This window comes from Ochotona curzoniae, unplaced genomic scaffold (genome assembly GCF_017591425.1).
Source record: "Ochotona curzoniae isolate NIBS_2020 unplaced genomic scaffold, NIBS_Ocur_1.0 contig_3819, whole genome shotgun sequence".
In the NCBI taxonomy this organism is placed as follows: domain Eukaryota; kingdom Metazoa; phylum Chordata; class Mammalia; order Lagomorpha; family Ochotonidae; genus Ochotona; species Ochotona curzoniae.
In genome coordinates this window covers 58,505,391-58,528,241 of record NW_024466004.1, presented here as the reverse complement: position 1 = coordinate 58,528,241, position 22,851 = coordinate 58,505,391, and the positions used below count along the sequence as shown (strand labels likewise).

General features: G+C 46.2%; 1 protein-coding gene and 1 long non-coding RNA gene across 2 annotated transcripts; both read right to left on the bottom strand.

The window, feature by feature from the left end:
• Positions 1-507: 507 nt before the first annotated feature.
• Positions 508-22,743, bottom strand: LOC121158824. Its single transcript, XR_005884219.1, has 2 exons — positions 22,138-22,743; positions 508-2,403 (listed from the first exon to the last, which is right to left on the bottom strand). It is a non-coding gene; the product is annotated as an uncharacterized LOC121158824 (long non-coding RNA).
• LOC121158822 (sodium-dependent glucose transporter 1B-like) lies at positions 7,593-16,025 on the bottom strand. Its single transcript, XM_040983901.1, has 4 exons — positions 15,984-16,025; positions 12,258-12,426; positions 10,775-10,891; positions 7,593-8,837 (listed from the first exon to the last, which is right to left on the bottom strand). The coding sequence occupies exons 2-4, from the start codon at positions 12,421-12,423 to the stop codon at positions 7,621-7,623; spliced, it is 1,500 nt and encodes a 499-aa protein (XP_040839835.1). The 5' UTR covers positions 12,424-12,426; positions 15,984-16,025; the 3' UTR covers positions 7,593-7,620.
• Positions 22,744-22,851: the final 108 nt, after the last annotated feature.

The following is a 22,851-nucleotide window of genomic DNA, read 5'->3' as shown; positions in this document are numbered from 1 at the left end:
AAATACATGAAATCTGTTCTCTTTACGCTAACTTCTAAAAAGAAAAAGGAAGCAATGCAACGCAGAGACCTGCATCACCCTTTCCCTGCACTTTGACACAAAAGCTGCTCTCAAGCTACCGGGCCTTAACAATGAAAATGCCACCAACCCAGACCATCATAACCCCTTCCACTGGCTCACAGCAGAAGAACCACAGCCAGTCTTCAAGCCTAACAGTGATATGGCTGAAGTTGCCCACAGAACCCACTCTCATGCCCCACCAAACCTGTGGGCATGAAGTGAAAATGGAAGAACAAATGGAGCTTCATGGAAAGCACTGGGGAGCCACTTTATATAACTTTACACCATGTGATATAAAAACACTGGGCAATGCACACGACCATCACATACATCAAGAGCTCAAAGGCACCAACACTCTAAAAATATACTTGAAGCATTCCTAAAAAAAAAATGCCAAAGTCAGTTTATATCACACAGAAAAATAAATAAAATGCACACAAGGAAATGTGAATCTTATCAATTTTATTGAAGTCAACATTTTTATAAACAAACTGTGCAAAGCCATGTAAACAATGAGGAGTCATACATTCAGATGTATAAAATATTTCTGAATAGGGAAGCTATACTTTAAGCACCCAAAATGAAAATCAGCCAGTGAAAATCTGGCTAGACAGACAATTTACAAAAGCTGTGGGTGGAGGTTTGTTCTGTATGCAACTTACATGGGAGCACTGACTATTCTCTTTTTTAAAGACTTATTTATTTTTATTGGAAAGGCAGGAAAGCTCTTCCATCCCCTCGTTCACTCCCCAAATCTTCTGTGTCTCCCACGTGGGTGCAGGGTCCCAAGGCTTTGGGCCGTCCTCAACTGCTTTCCCAGGTCACAAGCAGGGAGCTGGATGGGAATTGGAGCAGCTGAGACACAAACCGGCATCCACATATGATACTGCCACATGCAAGATTTAGTCACGGAGTCATTATACTGGGCCCTGGTTGTTCTGTTTAATCCACCAGGCAGCAGGAGATAACAGAAAATAAGAGTGCTCTTCCTCTTCGGTGTTCTTTCAGACAAAATGCATGCAAATTGAGGTACCCCCCAAAAAGCATGACTTAATTAAGCTCTACGTTCCTCTAAAAATAATAATACTGAGAAATATGTGTGACAGGCAGTTAGCCACACTAATAAAAGCTAATATTCACAACCCTGGCTGAGGGGTATATTGAAAACATCAAGACAGGGCTAATACTGTGTTGGCATGAGTAAGGCCACCTCGTACAACAGCATCCCATATGGCCATGCATATGTCCTGGTTTCTCTACTTTCTTTTTTTCTAATTGAACTGAATTTATTTATTTATTTTTCCATAGTTGATCAGGGTGGAAGGGAACGAGAGTTAGGGGACACTGGGTGAGATCATTGTTTCTGGATTTTCTTTTTGTTCCTCCTGTATCTAGGGGGAACGGAGAGACAAGTGGAGCTTCTGCAACTTTAATACAGCATCCTGCTAATGGTCTGGGAAACATGGCAGACGACAGTCCAAGTATTTGGGCCCATGCCACTCACATGGGAGAGCCAGAAATAGCTGTTGGATCTTGACTTTGGCATGGCCTAACTCAAATCATTAGAGCCTTCTGGAAAGTAAAACAGCAGATGAAAAATCTCTCTTAATATTTTGAACAAAATACATCTTTTCAAAATTGTCAGGGCTCAGGCTACATCACAGACCAATTAAAGGATGGCATGTGAGTCTAGCAGTTCCCAAAGGTAAAACCAGTGGAGCAAAGGCTTGTCACCTGCAGTCACGTTTTCCCCAGGTTCTTGTCCATGTTGGAGCTATTGCATGCTAGAGGCTACGGATGCACATGTCACCTTGCCCTGGGTCAGCACGACAGAGCACTTCCCACATCATAGGCAGAAAATTCTTTGTACATAAGATAAAAAAGAAATTGTAGGGTCATATAACTAAGCCTATCTAAACAAGATAACCTTGAATGCTCCCATAAACCAGGACTTGCCAGCGAGCAAAAGCAAGTGCATCCCTAGTTTTTGCTGTCAACTTTGTGGTAACAAAGGAAAGCGGCCACTGCTTGATGATCATGCATGCATCTAGGCAAACTCAGAAAGCATAGCCATCTCATGGGAAACACAAAAATAAAAACCCAGAACCACCTTGATATCATGGCAGGTAAAGTATTTCCTATGGGATTACTTCTGAGTCTTTTTCTTCACAGAAAGCGTCTGGACCTAGGATTGAACATGCAGATCTCCACATATGACAAGCAAGGGGCTGAGAAATGAGAACCCCCTCCCTCAGCACAAGGCTGTTCAAAGCTGAACCAACATCCACTTCATCGCTCTCCTCGTGGCTGCACTGCACAGATCCCAAGGTCAGTGTCACACACCTTTGCTGCTCTCAGCTTCCAGCAGGTTTTAGCTCCATCAACCCAAAGGCTCTGGGATAAATCATTTCTGCTCAACTCTAAGTCAGTCATGACTTGCCAAGACTCAGGAAATAATGGAATTGAACACGCACTCACACACCATGGAACCCACAGCCCAGCTACTTGGTTGGTTTGACTCTAGCTCAAACCTACTACAGGAACCTTTCCCAGCTCTTCAGCTAATAGAAATGTGATTAGGGCAGATCTTACTGGAATTGCTAAAATGCACGTTTGGTGAAAGCAAGGATGTCACTGTTTTGCCCTCATGTATGCTGCGTTTTCCCAGGCCTCTGATGACTGGACACACTCAGGAACTGCTCACTCAGTAGCTGTTCAATGGCTGAGCCATGGACTCGGGAACCTGCTGCTGCGCAGAGATCACTGCTGTGATATTTTCAGACTGGGAACCCTCTCCTAGGTCCTTCAGGTCTAAGTACTGCCCCTTAGCATGGAGCTTTTCTTTCATAGAAAATGGAATCTTCCACCAGCCTTGTGTGCTAAGCTCATACAAAAGGAAGACACAAACACATACAGAAGTATTAACACCCAAAGGGCATGGGTCCAGCTTTGTGGTACAGTGGGCTAATTTGCTACCTGTGATGCAGTAATCCCAAATGATGACCAGTTCAAGCGCTAGCTGTTCCACTTCTGATCCAGCTCCCTGCTACTGTGAGGCAGAAGAGAGTTCAAGTACCTGGGTCCTTGAAACCCACAAGGGAGACCTGGAAGAAGTGCCAGGCTCCAGACTGCACTCTGCCTCAGGCTTAGTCCCAAGGTGCCGCTTGGGCAGTGAACTGACACCTGCAAAATCTCTCATTCTCTCTCTCCCATCTTTGTTACTCTGCCTTTAAAACAAATAAATAGATCTTATAAAAACATAGCGAAAGGGTAAGAACCATTCTTCTCTGTAATCAGGAAAAAAGGCATACAGAACTAGAGAAGATATAACTAGAGCAGTCATCATAGAAATGCTGGATAATAAAGAAAAATTATTCTTAACTCTAAAAAGTCAACAATGTAAAACTTCTTCATTAAATATGAAAATTTCTATCTAGAGAAAAATATAGCTCAAATGCCAACTGGTCAAATTTGGCACGGAGGAAGTTTGATTTTTTCTGTATCTCTTCCCTTTTGAAAAGCAAGGTCAGCAGCCTCACTGCATTCCCATTACATACAATTGGGGCCAAAGTCTTCCAACCACTAAGCTGACTACCCGCTGTCATGAGTGCCTCCTACCAGGTGTTTAATGGCCGTAACCATGCATATCATGCATTTGATAAGTTATCTAGACAACCTTTCCGCCCCAGATACTCTCTCTTCCCAACACACTGAGAAACAAATCCTTCCTGAAAACCCCTGTGTGATTGCTTGATGCCTCATTTCTCCTGCTAGGCCTCTCCAGCCAAAACAGCTGCCCTTTGGATTAAATTAGCAATTCATTCAATGTCACACCAGCCACTTTAAAGGCCTACACTCACCAAATGTGGTCAGTAGTTGTGCTGGGCAGTGCAGACTGAAAATGCTTTCATCACCTCAGAACAATGAATTGGACAGCCCCATGCTAGAGCAGAAGCCCATGAGGCTAGGCTCTCCCAGACCTCTTAGCCTGTACAAACAGCTCCCCCATAGAGAACGCCAGTCTGGGAGTCCTACACACACACACAGCTCAACAGTCAAGGTAGCAGATAGAGACAACTGAAGACAACTGTCAAAAACCTCTCCATGTACATGCAGGGCAGGTAGTGTGCTGTGTCTGCATGTGTATGTACACATCAGAAAGGAAGGCTCCTCAGGGACTGTCGACTACCAAAGATCCAGAGTCAGAAATAGAAAACTTAAAACCTCTAAAATGGCAAAGAATTCAACACTCCCCCAAACCGGACACTACTACCCCAAGTGCAGCCCATGAACCATGAATACGCACCGTATAATAGCCTACTAAAAATAGCAATTCTCAGGAGTGTGGTGTTACAGCACTGCCTGAAATGCCAGGCTCAGGTCAGAACAACAGCTTCCAGTCCTGCCTGTTCTGCTTCAGAATCAGCTTCCTGCTAAAGTACTTGGAGGTCAGCTGCCAAACAAGTGCAGCGACCTAACACCACAGCCTGAGAGACAGTCGAAACAGGGCAGCTTTGGCAGGTCAGAGGAAGAGCATGGACTAAAAACAGGAGCAGACTATTGGCGGGTACTCCACCAGCCCTCCTCAAAAACACTGGTGATGAACACAAACCAGTAGAGAGGCAGGCAGATAGAGCAAGTAGGAATGGTCATAAAAAGTGCCATACTGGCCATACGAGAGAACAAACTCAAATTTACAGAACACACACAGGAGAGAGCAACAGGAGCCTGTGCAAAAGCTTAATTGGCTAATCCTCCACCCTAAAAGTGCCTGCATCCTAAGTGGGTCTTGGTTCATGTCCCAGCTGCTCCACTTCCCATCCAGCTCCCTGCTTGTGGCCTGGGAAAACAGCAGACTATGACCCAAGGCCTTGAGACCCTGCACCCATGTGGGAAACCCAGATATTGCTGACTCTTGGTTTTGGATTAGATCAGCTCAGCAATTGCAACCATTTGGGAAGTGAACCAGTAGATGGAAGAACTTTCTCTCTGTATCTCCTTCTCTTTGCAACTATGCCTTTCCAACAAAAATAAATAACTTTTTAAAAGAAGAAAGAGCAACAACTAATGTCAGATACATATTAGATGTTATTCAGCCTAGGATGTGCAGAGATGTAAACAGAACTGGCATCAGCTCAACTCATTTATCAAAGGACAGTGCGTGCCAGTGGCACCAGTGCTCATAGCCAGCACCCTTGTTATCCCTGCCTCTCAGGCCACCAAGACTCTCAGGTCTTCAGTTCAGCTCCATTGATAGATCAAACTCAGGATGGAGGGTCCCAGGGTGAGTAACACAAGTACTCTGATTTCTGGGAAAGATGGCGTTCACCATGGGATTACCCACCACACACAAGTAGGTCACTGCTGCTCTCAAACATGAAAATAACAGGGCCCAGCAGTAGGCTAGTGGCTAAATTCCTGGCTTTGCATGTGCCAGGATCCCATATGGATGCTGGTTCACGTCCCAGTGGCTCTATTTCCCACCCAGCTTCCTGCTTTGTGTCCTGGAAAAGCAATCGAGGATGGCCCAAAGCCTTGGGACCCTGCACCCACAAGGGAACTTTGGAGGTAGCTCCTGGCTCCTGGTTTCAGATGGGCTCAGCTCCAACCATTGCGGCCACTTGGGGAGTCAATCAACAGATGGAAGATCCTCTCTGTCTCTCCTCTTCTCTGTATATCTGACTTTAACAATAAAACAAACAATTCTAAAAAAAAAAAAAAAGAAAATAACAGTGTGACTTGATAAGAAAGAACAGAGCAGACTGCGATCAGAATTTTGAGTTCACAGACTGCTGGTGCCGTAGACCAAGGTCAAACTCTATAGACAATGATCTGTTATGTGGGCAAAACCTCAAGACCCCAGTCAAGGCCTGCAGACGAAGGTTTGCAGTTACAGAATGGTCAAGGCCACAGGACTGCATGCTTTAGGATATCCCTGAGACACTCACATACTGACTTCTCCACATCGCTCACACTGCTGTTTCCTGATCATCACCAAGCACTGGCTGGCCACTATCAATAAGACGTGGCTACCAATGTTTGTGCCACATCAATCCCTATAATTTGATGCCCTGAGCAGTTCAATAAAAGACTAAAGAAGTACCTTCTGGGTCAACTTCAATCCACAGAGAAGGGGCTTCCCTCTGGCTGCCTACATTCACAGCCTTTATCTTGTGTCTGCCTCTTTTCTTGTTTTTCTCAATTGCATGTAACTGCAACCTCCCCCCAACCCTGTTCATTTAATGCTAGCCAGGGTAGCTACCTCCTGCAAGAGCAAAGCTGCCAGCAGCCTCTGTCACTGAGCTAAGAGGGACTTCCAAACACCGCCCTCAGCTCTAGTCCTCATGGGATAGCTCTGAACCACAGGCTACACTCACATTACGGTCCTCAAATCCCATATGGACTAGAAACTCAACATAGAAAAAGCACTTGTGAAATCTCTCCAAAAATAGTGTAATCCCCATCAATAAATACTGTATTTCACAGAAATCAAAGACACTGATTGTATAACCCAACATGTGCCAGGCAGGTGCAACAAAAGGGATTGTGAAATAAACATTGCCACAATGTTAAATTATCACTGATGGTAAAATATATCTTCATTTCAGAGACAGAGAGTGGTAAGGAAAAAGTATATTGAAAAAAAAAAATCAATGAATCCAGTACTGAAAAAAGTACTCTTCATAATAATCAAATACTGCCATAATATTACTGTACCAACTTGACAGGTACAATCAGTAGTACTTTCTTAAAGCTATCACTTTGTTTCACTTCTCATTTGAAATGAATAGACTGGTACTTATAGAGGGGATCTTCAAAGAGTTCATGGAGTGCTATGATGCATGAGTTTCAGATATTACACATAAAAATAAATTATTCTTATAAATTTGATTCTACATACACATCAAAACTGTTGATGTAGCCTCAGCTTAATTACTAAGAGACACCTTACATAAAGAGTAAAATGCATGGATTCTCCAGTCAAAAATCATCTCCTTTTCATTCCTAGAAATCACACAGCAAGGGAATAATTACAAACACAGAGGAAAAGTCAGGCCTTGCAGCCAGGTCTCAGGCCCTACACTGGGTTCTCTTCATAGATGCTCAAACATGATCATTAGCATTCTTCTAGTCACCCCAGGCAAGACAAAGTCATCCATTCACCAAAGCTGCCCATTTCCTCTTCCCTGGCACTACGCTCATTTGTTCAGCAAATCAACTCAACCTCTACAGGACTTTGTCCTATTAGAACAGCACCCATATTCTCAAAAATAAATGCCTTCTTTGCATGTTCTGAGGAAGAAAGACATTAAAACACTATCTGGCCAGCCCCATGCCAAACACCAGCTTCCTAACAAGATGCTCCCATGTGAGACCACGGGGCTGCTTAGAAAGGCATCTGGGAGCAGCAAACAGGTCAACACTTGGTGGCATCAGCTGTTAGGAGGGGACCTGGAAAAGCACATGCCAGAAGCAGGCTGCCCACCTGTGCAGGCTCACCCCTGCCAGGCCCTTCCCAGCGGTGACTGCCAAGGATGTCAGCATAAGATACACCTGCTCTCAGGGGCAGGCCCTTCCACTCTGGTTTCCAGCAAGGTGCTCCACAGAAGAACTGCCAGTCTTAAGTGGAGAGGCCTCCGGCACCCGTGAGTCTGCAAGAAACTGGCTGGAGACCTCTAATGCCGGCTCCATTACAGAATTCCTAGATGCCTCTATTACCACTTCAAAATCCATCTCATTCCATTTTTCTGTGTCTTCATCTTCATTCGCATCCTCATAATCATTTAAACCAAGGTAAGAGAGCAAAGCTCGCTGGTCCTCACTCTTTCTGTGCTCCTTGCGCTGGCGAGCAAGAGGCCAGGTGGCTAATTTGTACATCACAGGAAATAAAACAGCAGTGAATATTGCTGACCCAAAACACGTGTACAGAATAATAGGCAAATCAGGATATTGACCTTGAAGAAATCCAATTATTGCCGGAATAGCCATTTCTCCCAACGTACCACCAACTACAAAGAATGCTGCCGATTTCCCATGGATGGTCGTGTACTGCTCAATCCAGGAAACACCGCTGGGAAACGTGGTTGCCATCGATGCCCCATACACCGAGGTCGCTACCCACAGGCTAATCGGGCTCTTGTCAAAAAGCACCAGGAACAAAGACGAGGCCAGGCTGCCAATGTTGCTCAGCACAATCATGGTCCCTGGCCGCAAACACGTCGCAAAGAAGATGGCCAGGCCCCTGCAGGCCGCAAAGGTGCCCCAGAAGATGGAGTTCAAGCCGGCCGCCTCACTCTCTTCCATGCCCACGTGGGTGGTTGCAAATGAGAACACATAAGAGCCGTACGTGACCTCGGCGCCAACGTAAAAAAAGAAGAACACAAACAGGAGGCAAAGGAGGCTGTGGTGGTATGTCGCCTTTTTAGACGTCCTCGTAGACATTTTTGCTTTTTCCCATCTTGAACTTTTCTTGAAAAACAGAGCAAACAGAAAGAAAGAAACTACAAAAACATAAGCCCCAATGACAGCATAAGCCCACAGTAAGTTCAAGTTTTCAGGGACTCCAAAGAGAGGGCCCGAGTCCACTTCAGATGACTGGTTGAGGGTGGGGAGATGAAGCTCCAGCTCCGTGTAGTTTCCAGCAGATGCTGTCGGACCCAGGGCCAACTTAGCTAGCAGGGGAGCCAGAAAGGCGCCCAAGGCAAAGCTGAAGTGCAAGGCCTGCATATGTGGGGCTCCTTTGTCGCCCCACAGAGCCAAGATAAGCACATTACCACCTACCAATGAAAGATGGGGAAAACGATTAAGTCAAACAGTAACTTAGGGACAAAAAGTTCAATTTGCAGAAAAGGATTGGGTCTACTTCTCACGTCACAAGCACCAGAATATTCTGTGGTGTTAAACATGCCCATCAGGGTGAATTCAATAATCAGGAAATTCTAACCCATCACCCTCAGGCAACTTGGCATCACCACCTCCCAGGTGGGATCTGCAGGGGTGCATAGCACTGCCCCTACGCCACACACCCTGGGAAAGACCCTCATGCCACAGCTCTGTTCACAAACTCTGGCAGAAAAATTCACATGCTTATTCACTTTAAAGAATTTAAGTATCTGTATATTTAAAAGGTTTGTTTCATCATCACATTTCTGCCAAATAACCAAAACTTCTATCCTTGCAATTAGTCATGACTTCCAGGATATTTAAAAACAAGACGCATGTTCAGGAACGTATGTGACACTCCCACATTCTGGGGTGCCCATTTCAGGAATGAGGCACCATTTGCCGCCTGCACTTGAAGCTGCCTGGATGCCAACGAGGGGAAAGGTAAGACACATCAAGTATTCAAGTATCATTTTCTTTAACAGATGTATTTAGATTAAAAAACAAATATTTTCACCCTGTGTTTCTTCCACCAAATTCAGCCCAAGGTACAACATATTTTCTCAATTTATCCAACAATAGGAAAGTAAGGAAAAGGGGGGCAAGAGGGCTGGATTTGGGGTGAGGGCACATGTTCAGCAGTTTTTTTACAGACATGATAATAACATAAGATGTAGTGAGAACCCACTGGGACAACGCAGGAAATTCTGAGACGAAAAAGAAAAGAGAAAGAACGGAGTGTCCCGCGAGCATCTCCTTTAGCTGCAAAGGCACCGTGCGTTTTGTGGTGGGTGCAGCTCACCCTATTAAACCATCAAGTCCTTACCCTGTGCAAGGATAGTTTCATCCTGAAGAAAAGCTTGTGCATGTATAGTACAACTGTCCACACCAGCAGCCCCTGCCCTGTTTGCATGTTCTACATCATTTTTGTCGGACCCAGCACAGTAGCCTAGTGGCTAAAATCCTCACTTCGTATCCACCAGGATCCCATATGGGCACTGGTTTGTATACCAGCTTCTCCACTTCCCATCCAGCTCCTTGCCTGTGGCCTCGGAAAGCAGTCAAGAATGGCCCAAAGCCTTGGGACCCTGCACCCGTGTGGGAGACACAGAAGAAACCCCTGCCTCCTGGCTTTGGCTCAGCTCAGCTCCAGCCATTATGGCCATGTGGGGTGTGAACCAGTCAACAGAACATGCTTCTCTCTCTCTCCTTCTCTCTGTAGATCTAACTTTCCAATAAAAGAGAATCTTTTAAAAAAACAAATAGCCTATTGAACTGTATCATAGAATAATAAAACAAATATACTTTAAAAAAGGAAAAAAAAATTAAAAAGAGAAAGAAAGAAAAAGCAGCCTGTGGAATATCTATAGAATTGGGAGATAAAACATTGATATCTAGGAATGCATGCCACATTTCATACAGATTTCACATTTTTTGCATGTTTTCAGGGAAAAGAGTCACAGTTTTTAAAGAACACCAAAAAATCTTCGATGCCCCCCAAAATTTAAAATCACATACTATACTATTCCTGTATTCATTTTGCTCTAGGATAATGTAATTATGAATAAATAAAACTGAGACAAAGAAAAAAATTTGTTTGTAAAAAAAAAATATTTTCACTTCAGAATTGTCTGCTCAAAATTAAGTGCCCCTGATTAGCGAGAATAACAGCTGACAGAGGGTGAGTCTGACTGGGTGACTCCAACTTAGTAAGTCTGTCACCTGCAAGGGGCAGGAGGAAGGGCCCTAGAGTGGCCGTTTAACGTCATCTGCTCTACTTGTTCTGAGTAGAAAGTTCTTCCTCCCGAGACGACACCAAACGCTCACTGACCTGTATCCAGAGTGCCAGCTGAAACTCCGAAGACGGACATCATGACGATCAGCAACACAGCTCTCCTGCAGAGAGGGACGAGGTACAGCCCAACGGTGGCAGCCAACGTGGACACCCCTGAGGAGACAGGTCAAGAAGTCAGCCTCTGGAAGCACCATTCCTGCCATCAAAGCTTCCAAAAATGTGAACCAGGACAAGCCACAATGAGTAACACTGAAGGGGTGAGGGCTGCAGTCCTGCACGTGGTTATTCCCATCAGAGTCATAGTAACACAGAGACAGCTCTAGCACTGCTAATAACTGAGTTAACTTTGCTACCAGCTGAGCTACACATTATACAAGACAGTTTTATAGCAAAAGACAGGAGAAACAGAGACCAGCACCGTGGCACACAGTGCTAAGCTATCATCCGTCAAGTCAGCAATTCACATGAGTGCAGGTTCAAGTCCTAGTTACTCCGTGCCGGTCAAGTTCCCTGCTAACGAACCCAGAAAGGCATGGAAGACAACCCAAGTAATTGGGGCCATCCATCCACCTGGAAGACTGGCATGGCGTGCACGGCTCCTGGCTTTGCAGCAGTCCAGGCCTGGCTGCTTCGGACACCCAGGGACCTCCCCATCTCTCCCTCTGTCACTCAGACTTTCAAATACATTAAAATCTTTTTTTCAAGACACCAGAAAAACACTATTTAAATGTTTAATACTAAACAAATAAACAAGAAAAATGCTTAATACTTAAGAAGCAAAAGGAATTTTTAGAAATTAGGCAAAACACTGAAGTGACAGAAATAAATGTAATTACAAGAACAGCTAGAGATAAACTTTAGTAATAAATTGGTATGAGATACAGGGAAGAAAAATTTTAAAAAGTCATTTTGACCCATTATGGAAACAGCAGGGATTTATTTAGTTATTCACAAACAATAAATTATCCTCTTCACTTCCAAATGAATTGCCACATTAATCAACATTTTCACTAAGCATGATAATCTATGCAATACAGAGAATGAGTTTAATAGTTCTGCTTATCTCACATTTGCAGGATGAGGTACAGAAATTGGGGCCTGCTATGGACATAAGACAACAGAGTACAAAATGTAGCCCGTAACCATTGCTCCAGCCCTCGTTGCCTTTGTTCCTAGCCAGTGTCTGTCCTGGCTACACTCCAGTTTATTCTGACTTCTCAAGGCCCAACAGCCCGATAAGCAGAGATGTTTACATCGTAATGCTTCTATTACAGTGAACACCTGAGAGCTGAAGGATTGCTAAGACACAGTACATCTACTAAGTTTTCAGTGGGCCCAGGACAGGATACCTGCACTTGTCAAGGTGTGAGCAGGCATCAAGTAAACCCAAGTGCCATTGAGGCCACCTAAACACTACCTATTTCAGTGGTCAAGCTCTACAGATTAGCATTTTTTAAATTTAAGGGCAAACGATAAATCCACTGGAAGTCATAAGGAACCAAAACGAGTGTTTACTTACCCAAAATCAGAAAGTTATTCATAAGGTCATAAAGTATTCCACCAATCACAGAGCCACTCAAAAATCCAAAGGCACGACCCACAAAAATTAGAGAAAGACTGCTGATATTTCGGTTCACGTTGGTTGCCAGATCTTGAAACGTGGGCCCAAGGATGGAGACACTCATGCCCTGGAATTGGAAAAGACAAAAGGTTTTACTTACATTAAAATAACACCTGTTGGTGTGGGAAATAGGCCACGTTGGCACTCCTCCGTTCCAGGCCCAATTCCACTCTCAAATCTAACTTCCTGCTACTGTCCACCCCGGCAGGCAGCAGGGGCTCTCGCTACTCACAAGGAAAACCCTAGATTGAGTTCCCAGCTCCCAGCTTCAGCCTAGCTCATCCAGCTATTCTGGACATTTGGGAAGCAAAAGAATGGATGGGAGCTTTGTCTTCCAAAACTTTGTGTAAATCATTAAATAACGATGTGTATCCTGTTGGTAGTTTTTGCATTATACCAACGAGGGGTCAGGAATTACAATGTAACAAATCTAACACCCAGGAAGAATTCACAGTGACAATAATAGTTATCCCGAGTGATACAGAATCCTACTGCTGGTATACTCCTCCCAGTTCTCATCATTTAAAAATCTTTTTTATTCTTGCTTTTCATTGCCATTCTGCTTGCTTTCAAACACTGGCATAAGAGACTATTTGGTTTGACACGTTAAAATATAATGTTAGGACTACTGAACTAATTTTGTACATTTTGGAACATACATTATAAATCCATTATAAATTAGATGTTGAAACCAGAACACCAAAATGTAACTTTCTTGATACTAAAACAACATTAATTCTGGTAGCATATGAGAACCATCCCATGAACTACTCTTATAAAATACAGAAGAAATAAACATCTCTGGGCCCGGCGCAATGGCGCAGTGGTTAAGGTCCTCGCCTTGCACGCCTGGGATCCCATATGGGTGCCCTTCAGACCGGCATAGCACTGGCCGTTGCGCTCACTTGGGGAGTGAATCATCGGACAGAAGATCTTCCTCTCTGTCTCTCCTCTCTGTGTATCCGCCTTTCCAATAAAAATTAAAAAAAAAAAAAGAAATAAACATCTCTATTGCCAACACTGTTTGGTGGAAAATGGGAGGAGGGGAACCCCAGGCTACACAGAATTATATGATAAATTTCAAAAAATAAAAATTAAAAAAATATATAATAAAAAAAGTTTAAATTAAAAAGAAAATTTTTTTCTTCTTCAGAGATCCCTGGCCATAGGAACCAAGGGCTACAGGGTTTTCTAGGAGACAAGACACTTAATGGACCTTCCCAAGTCGCCAGAGAGGCAGATGTCTGGCACGGTGGTGAGGACCTCACCTGTTAGGTCCATATCCCATCAAAGTGCCTCCTGGGACAGTCCAGCTCCCTGAGGAGGAGCAGCAGGTGATGGGCCCTGGTACTTGGGTCCCTGCCACCCAGGTGGGAGACATGAAAGGAGTTCCTGGCTCCTGGGCCCTGCCTGGTCTAGCCTCAGTTGTTGAGGACGCCTGGTATGTAAAGCAAAAAGAAACAAACAACAAAACATGGAATATCTGTCCCATTCAGTCACTCTGCCTTCCAAATAATCTTTTTTAATCTTTTTTTTTTAAAAAGTTCAGGGGTAGCATTAAGGCACAGTAGCTTAAACACCCTCCCCCTCCTTTTATCCTAACTCGGCACCCCTGTATCTCATCAAGTTTTGGGCATTCCAATTCCCAAGCAGCTCCTCCTAAGGCACCCGGGAAGGCAGTGGCAGACAGCCCTCCGGCTCAGGCCCAGCCGCCCACAGTTCCCGGATCCTAGCTTCAGCCTGCCTCAGCCCTGGCCGCTTCCAGCCAGCGGGGGAGTGAACCAGCAGACAATCTGTTTCTCACTCTATCCTTGTCACACTGCCTTTCAAATATATGAACTATTTTTCATAACGTTTCTTTAAAGCTTTACTTTTATTGGAAAGTCATATTTTACAAATGGGAGACAGAAAGAGCTTCTGCGCAGTGGTTCACTCCCCAAGTGGCTGCAATGGCCAGAGCTGAGCTGATTTGAAGCCAGGGGCAAGGAACTTCCTCTGGGTCTCACTTGTGCGTGCAGGGTCCCAAGGCTTTGGGGCCATCCTCGACTGCTTTCCCAGGAAGCTGGATGGGAAGAAGGGCTGCTGGGATTAGAACCAGCATCCATATGGGATCCTGGTGCATGCAAGGTGAGGACATTAGCCACTAGGCTACCACGCTAGGCCCCAAATACATGACTCTTATGTATATATATATATATACACATACACAGTTTTAAGCTCATGGAAAAAGTATACTTGGCAAATCCTTTGCTTGCATTGCAAAGAAAAAAAGTATATTTTCTGTTGTTTGTGGAAATGCCCTTGAATACATTTATAAAATGATTTTAACATTAAACTTTCTCACCTAGTTTTAGCAAGAACTATGGTTACAGCCAACTTTCAGAGGGAGTTCACTGGACAACTTGAAGAGAAAAGTTTAATCAGTCCAGATTTCAAAAATAACTGACTTTGGGCCCAGCGCCATAGCATAATTGTTAAGAACCTCGCCTTGAATGTGCCGGGATCCCAGATGGGCGCCGGTTCTAATCCTGGCAGCTCCACTTCCCATCCAGCTCCCTGCTTGTGGCCTGGGAAAGCAGTGGAGGATGACCCAGAGCACTGGGACCCTGCACCCGCGTGGGAGACCCGGAGACAAGTTCCTGGCTCCTGGGTTTGGATCAGCGAAGCACCGGCCACTGGGGCCACTTGGGGAGTGAATTACCGATGGAAGACCTTCCTCTCTGTCTCTTCTCCTCTCTGTATATCTTTGTATTAAAAATAAGTAAATCTTTAAAAATAATAACTCACTTTACCTGTACTACTCCATTCTACGCTTATCCCTATCCAAATAGAAACTATTCTGCTCTCAGGCCCGAGACCCAGGAGGCAGAGGCCCACGGCTGTCCGCTGGTACAAGCAGGCTGAATGCCAGCTCTCATCAACTTACAAACACCTGCCGGGCCTCCCCGCAGCACCAGGCATCCAGGAGAACTCATTTGTATCAACAAACCACCACTGTCACAAGAATGAGTGCGGCTCAGGGTCGCGGGGACGTTTAATGACCAGAAGTGACTGTCTCCCAGTTTCCCAGCTCACAGGTATCAGGTGCTAAGGGGGAGGCTCCCCAAAGGGAAAACTGAGGGCAGCCCCGAGAGTCCATGGTCGCCTTGCCGCCTGCGCCAAGCAAACCGTTTAGAATGGGAAGGCTGCTCTGCAAGAGCACCGTGGGCAGAGTGAGGTGTATTTCTGATTCCACTCTGGACCAGCCACGTCAACCAGGAAAAATCCCTGCCCTCCACATCTCTCTATGCAAAACTCCGTGGCTGACAAAATTTGCTCAGATTCCTGAGAGAAGGAAATCTGACAAAAACAGCTTTCCTGAGTAATAATTAGGGAGTTAACAGCGGTGGGAGGAAGGTCAGGCCAAAAGCGGCTTAAAAACACCTGAGAAACAATTTCCCCACTTCCCACGCAGAGGTACAAAGATTTGACAAAAGCTAAGACCGACAATGTTGCACCTGACCAGAACCCTCCAAAGGTTAGAGCCGTGCCCATTTTTCAGAGGAAGAAAGGAACTGTGAGGTCAAGGCCGGGCAAGTCTCCCGTGGCAGAAGCGAGACTCGAACTCGCGCCCCCCGCGCTCACCAGCCCCAGGAAGGCGGCATACAGGACGGCGGTGGTGAACCAGCGCAGCACGCTCCCGGCCCGGCCGCCGCGGCGCCCCGGCACCACCGCCCCCGGCTCCGGCTCGGCCCGCAGCAGCTGCTGGCCGGCCGCGGGGCCGCCTCGGGGCTCCAGTCGCACGTCCAGCGTGGCGGCTCGGGCTGCGGAGGACAGGGTCTTGCTGCGCCTGGCTTTTCGGCGGAGTGTCCGGAGTGTCCGGAACCCCGAGCCCGGCCCTGCCCGCCCCGCCCCGCCCGCCAGGGGCCCGGTCCCTCCCGGGACTCCTCGCCGGGACCGCCCTCAGCCCCGGCGGCTACGCGCAACTTTGCATCGCGCGGCTGAAGACTGCGGTGCGCGCGCCTCGCTTCGCAACGCGCATGCGTGCGTCTTGGAGGAAATCAAAGCGGCGATCGAACCGGAAGTTGGTGTGGTTGTCTAGGTGACCGGACGCCGTTCTAGGGCTTTCTTCCACCTTACACTTCGTGGAGACTCACAGAGCCGTTGCGGGGGCTGCCGGAGATACAACCCGTTACCCTGAAAATGAAGGGGTAAAAGATGACACCAGATCCGCAAAAGAGGAGCAGGAATTCCAAGGCAATCTGGGGTCCCTTCGCAGTGTCTCTGCGGGGAGCCGAGGGAGGTGGTAGATGCGACCATTTTTGGTCAATTTTGTAAGGTCCCTGTCCTACTCTTTCAAGATTTTTCGTGAGCTGGTCCTCCGTTCGTGACACTCTCAGCAGATTTTGTCGAATCGCATATAGAAACATTTAGGGTGTGTATTATCTTTGCTAACCTGCAAGACACGGTTGTGCCCATTTTACAGGCAGAAGGAGGAGTGACCTCTCCAGGGTCAGCCAGCGAAGTGGTGGGAAGTAATTCCTACAAGTACTGTTAGTGCTGTGAGGAGGTGGAGTGGGGTCTCGGCTTGTAGAATTATAGGATCACAAATGGCCACGGGGGTTGGACCAGGGCTGGAGCAGCTCTGTAGGCCCAAGTGTGGCGGAAGCCATATTAAGACGGGAGGAGAGCGAACTAGGGGGACGAGCCTCCCACCTTGGTCAAGAGGTCAGATTCCCTATGGCAACCCTCAGGAACGCAGGACGCTCAGAGGAGAGGCCCAGGCTCCGTAGTCCTACAGACCTGCGGGAGTGCCCTTGGCAATGGGTCTTGGAGGAGGAAGACAGCTCAGCCCACACTGGCAACATTAAGGTAACACTCGCAGCACCTACTGTGCAAAGCACTAAAGGGTTTGCAGAGGGAAGGAAGCCAGAAGGGTTAAGAGTGTGAGAGTAACTAGGCTGGTGCTAGCTAACACACCTGGCAGGCAACACCTCATAACCTTACAGCTCTTCTTCCTACCAAACCCTGCACAGTTCCTGATCAAAGGTACCTTTTCTAACTGGCACTTCATGTATGGCACCTGTGTACCTGGATACCGTGGCCTGGTTGAAAATATTGGCTAAACAGAGGTAGTGCGGTACAGCCAATTCAGCCACTGCTTGGGATGCCAACATACTGTATCAGAATGCTGGTTCAAGTCCCAGCTCTTCTAATTCCCATCCAGTCCCTTGCTGCTGTGCCTGGGAAGGCAGCATTAAATGGCACCAGCGCCTGGATCCCTGTGCACATGGAAAACCTGTATGGAGGCACTGGCTTTCACAGCCATTTAGGGAGTAAACCAGCAGAGGTAAGATACTGCTCACTCTGACCATGTCAGCCTCCCTTTCAAATAAATGAACTCTGTAAAAACATACTGATGAAAGAGAAGATTAGGGGTTGTATCATGGGGTTATATTAAACCTCAGATTCAAAAAAATGGCTTTTTATGTATAGTAATATCAGTCAATCTATCTTATAAATAAAACAAAACTAAAACGTGGAACTCAAACCAATCTGGAATGCCTGGTTTGAGTCCCAGTTCCTCCACTTTTGATCCAACTGTCTGTTCATGCAGGACAACAAGTGGTAATCCAGTAGTTGGATTTCTTTCTTTCTTTTTTTTTTTTTTTTTTTAGTAGTTGGATTTCTGCCACCCACACGGGAGACTCAGATCGAGTTCCTGGCTCCTGGCTGTGGCCTGGCCTAACCCTGGATGTTGCTGACTTGGGGGGAGTGAACCAGCAGATGGAAGAGTTTTATGTCTTCATGGGGACTTGCTCTGTGCCCTCAGCATCCCCTTCTTCCAATTAGAAGAATACCAGTCATGTTCAATTAGGGACATCACTAAGACTTCCCTGTAACTGAAATGCCTCATGGAAGACCCTATCTCCAAATACAGTCACATTCTATAGTTACGAAAGAGTTTAAACACAGGTACTTTGGGGGAACAAAATTTGTAATAGTAAGAGAATATGTGCTAAGTGCTTCTCACTTAATTCCATCAGCCAACTCCAGTGAAGAGAAACAATGCCCAAAGAGATAAGTAATGAGATTACGGTAGTATTGCAAGGTAGAGTCAGAAAACAAATCTAGGAGTTAGCATTGTGTAATAGGAGGTTAAGCTGCCACCTGCAATGTAAGCATCCCATGTGGCCACTGGTTTGAGCCCCAGCTGCTCCACTTCTGATCCAGCTCCCTGCCAGTGTGCCTAGGGAATGCAATAGAAGACGGCTCAGGTGTTTGGGTCCTTGCACCCAGGTGGAGATCCAGATGGAGTCTTGTGGCTTCAGCCTGGCTCAGCACTAGATGTTGTAGTTATTTGAGGAGTGAACCAGCAGGTGGAAGTGCTTACTCACTCTCTCTGCCTGCCTCTCCTTCTCTCTGTAATTCTGCCTTTCAAATAAATAAATCTTAAAAAAAGATTTATCTATTTATTGGAAAGTCAGATATGCAGAGAGGAGGAGAGACAGAGAGGAAGATCTTCCATCCGATGATTCACTCCCCAAGTGAGCACAACGGCCGATGCTATGCCGATCCAAAGCCAGGAGCCAGGAAGTTCTTCCGGATATCCCACACAGGTGCAGGGTCCCAAAGCTTTGGGCGGTCCTCGACTGCTTTCCCAGGCCACAAGCAGGGAGCTGGATGGGAAGTGGAGTCGCTGGGATTAGAACCGGCACCCATATGGGATCCCGGCATGTTCAAGGCGAGGACTTTGGCCGCTAGGCCACGCCGTCGGGCCCTCAAATAAATAAATCTTTAAGAAAAAAAAAAAAAAGGAATGAAAGAAGCAGATTGAATCCAGACAAAGTGACTCCAGATGAGCGTTTTCACCACCGCCCCTTTGAGGAGCTGCTTTCATGCAGGCAAGAGGAGCCATTTGTTGCCCAAAGCAAGGAAAATGAAATGGCCAAGTATAATGAAATGTGAGTAGATACTAAAATAAAATCCTCCAGACTGTGAGCTTTTCTACTGGGATGGAGCAGAAGGACCACAGCCATTCCTCAGGTCTATTCTTAGGAACCACAGTGTATACTCCGCCCTTGCAGGCCCAGATGGGGGGTCTCTAGCAGCAGCAGTGCTGTGGTCAGAGTGTGCACAGAGTCCACTCTCATGCCCCACCAAGTCTATGAAGATGAAGATGTGCATTGAGAAGCCAAGCCCTAGACCCAGCCTCATGGAAGCCTGTGGGGCTCTTTGGATAAAACATAATCAATTGTATATAGCACCTTTAAGTCTTTTTCTCCTGTTCCATGCCAAGGCTTTCCAGATGATTCCACAAAGGCCAGGCTGTGCCCATAGTCCCTGGCTGGAGACAAAGATACACGAGGATGCCAGCCCTGAGCAGAGCACATAGCTGTGACTCAGGGGCACTGAAGGTAGAGATAATAGCTCACAGATAAGGACACCTGGTGTGCTATTAATGAAAGCTGCTTAGGTAGGACAATATGTCTTAGGGCAGGCATTTGGTGAAGACACCAGCATCCCGCATCAGAGTACCTGTGTTTGACACGTGGCTTGTCTCCTAACTCTAGCTTCTTGACGAATCAGACCATGGCGGGCGGTGATGATGGCTCAAAGGATTGGGTTCTTGCCACCAGCATGGGAGACCTGGACTGAGTTCTTGGTTTCCAGCCTTCGCTGGCCTAGCCACAGCCACTGTATAATTTTGTGGAGTGAATCAGTAGATAGGCTCTTTCATCTACCTCTCTGTCCTTACAAAGGGTCAAGGGCCGAGGTTGGCAGTAAATGTGAATCAAGCTTCAAGTTAGAGGCATATAACCAGCTTGTTTAGAACAAGTGAAAAGCAGGGTTGTGGTCATTAAAGTGTGGCTTTCAGCTGCAGAGCCCTGCAGAGAAGGAATCTGGCAGAAGGACTTGAGTTCCTGCCTGCAGTGCAAGTTCCCTTTCCATCCTGCCACAGCGACATGCCTGAGATTGTCTCTTTGATCAAATTGCTACTCAGTTCAGAAATATCTACGAAGACATCCAAATAGTTACTGCAGCCTCTTTGGTGGACTGGCACATTTAGAAATGAGGTCATAAACTTTGGTGGATCAGTAGACACAGAAATGAGGTCATAAACTTCTTGAGAGAAGCTAGGGGTGACACATGTTGTATATCCTTTACAAAACAACTATGTGAAGGGAAAATACCACTCACGTGTTAGGAACATGACATAATGTCACCTATTTGGAGCTAAGAATACATAAAAATCTGGGAATATTCTTGAACCATTCCTGAAGGAAAGCTGCCAACATCATTTTGTATCACCATTAAAACAGATAATTAGACATGAATCTTGCTTTAAAATGTATTTATTAAAGTCAATACCTGATTCAAATTAGTTTTTAAGTCATACCAAGCCATGTAAACAACAATCATACATTGACCTTTAAGCACCCAAAATGAAAGTCTTCATGAGATCTGCGCTAGCAGATCAGTCTCCACAACCTCTGGGTTCAGTTCAGGTTCCGGCACACCACACAGCCGTACTGGTCATCCTCAGGCAGAGCTCCGTTTCTCTCCAGTCTTCCTTCAGCGAGCACAGAACTGGAGGCATCCACCCAACTGTGTGACTTAACCAAGCTTTACATTAGCCTTAAGAAACAATATGTGTGACTGGCAAATGTCCCAACTTTGCAGCAGTCCACGACCTTGGCTGAGCATCCCAAGAGTTACTGCAGGACACAATTCTGAAGGATACTCCGAATATGTCAGGGCTCAGGCTGCAATGTAGACAAATTAAATGAATTTATTAGCAACAGTTGTGAACCACCGCCAGGTGGTTCTAGCAGCTCCCAGAGTGAAAACCGTGGAGCAAAGGCTTGTTGCCTGCACAGGAAATATATCCAAATCTGCAGCTATGCTTTCCCCTGGTTCTTTTTTTTTTTTTTTTAAAGATTTATTTATCTTTATTGGAAAGTCAAATACACAGAGAGGAGGAGAGACAGTGAGGAAGGAGACAGAGGAAGATCTTCTATCTGCAAATTCACTCCCGCAATGGCCAGAGCTGAGCTGGATCCGAAGCCAGGAGCCAGGAGCTTCTTCTGGATCTCCCAGGGGCGTGCAGGGTCCCAAGGCTTTAGACTGTCCTCTTTTGCTTTCCCAGGCCTCAGCAGGGAGCTGGAGTTCCCCAGGCTCTTCTCCCTCTTGCAGTTAAGGGAAGTTGAAAGCTACAGAAGCACATGTCACCTTGCCCTGGGTCAGTTTGAGCACTTCCTGTATCATAAGCAGGAAACACTTTGCACATGAAATAACACAAAGTGCAGGGTCATATAACATCCTACCTAAAAAACAAGACATCTTGAATGCTCCCATAAACCTGGACTCATGAGCAAAAGCAAGTACATCCCTGGCTTTTGCTGTCAGGACTTGGTGGTAATCGTGGGAAGCAGTACCTCTTGTCCACCATGCATGGATTTAAGCAAACTCAGAAATGATGGCAGTCCTTTCCCTTCCCTCCCCTTCAAATACTGAGGATTTTATTTGGAAAAAAAAAAAAAAGAAAGAAAGAAAGAAAGAAAGAAAGATGCTTCTTTGCTTCCTTTACAGGTAAACTCCTTTCCTGAAGGTTTTACCTGATCATTCTCTTTACAAATGTTTGGATCGGAACTAGACATGCCCCTTCTGGGGTGGTGTTCCCTGCAAGCAACAAGCAAGGGGCTGAGAAATGAGAACCCCCTCCCTCAGCACAAGGCTGTTCAAAGCTGAACCAACATCCACTTCATCGCTCTCCTCGTGGCTGCACTGCACACACCTTTGCTGCTCTCAGCTTCCAGCAGGTTTTAGCTCCATCAACCCAAAGGCTCTGGGATAAATCATTTCTGCTCAACTCTAAGTCAGTCATGACTTGCCAAGACTCAGGAAATAATGGAATTGAACACGCACTCACACACCATGGAACCCACAGCCCAGCTACTTGGTTGGTTTGACTCTAGCTCAAACCTACTACAGGAACCTTTCCCAGCTCTTCAGCTAATAGAAATGTGATTAGGGCAGATCTTACCGGAAAGGCTAAAATGCACGTTTGGTGAAAGCAAGGATGTCACTGTTTTGCCCTCATGTATGCTGCGTTTTCCCAGGCCTCTGATGACTGGACACACTCAGGAACTGCTCACTCAGTAGCTGTTCAATGGCTGAGCCGTGGACTCGGGAACCTGCTGCTGCGCAGAGATCACTGCTGTGATATTTTCAGACTGGGAACCCTCTCCTAGGTCCTTCAGGTCTAAGTACTGCCCCTTAGCATGGAGCTTTTCTTTCATAGAAAATGGAATCTTCCACCAGCCTTGTGTGCTAAGCTCTTGCTAAAAGGCTTGCTCTCTGGTGTGATTTTCATTTTCCAATTTTGACTCAAAAACACTATCAGGCCTCCAGTTGCAGGGCCTGGCAATCTGCAGAGGCAGACAATCTCATTAGTCCTCAGCAGCTACTGAGCCCAGCAGCACCCTCCCTGCCAGCTGAGAGGCCTCCT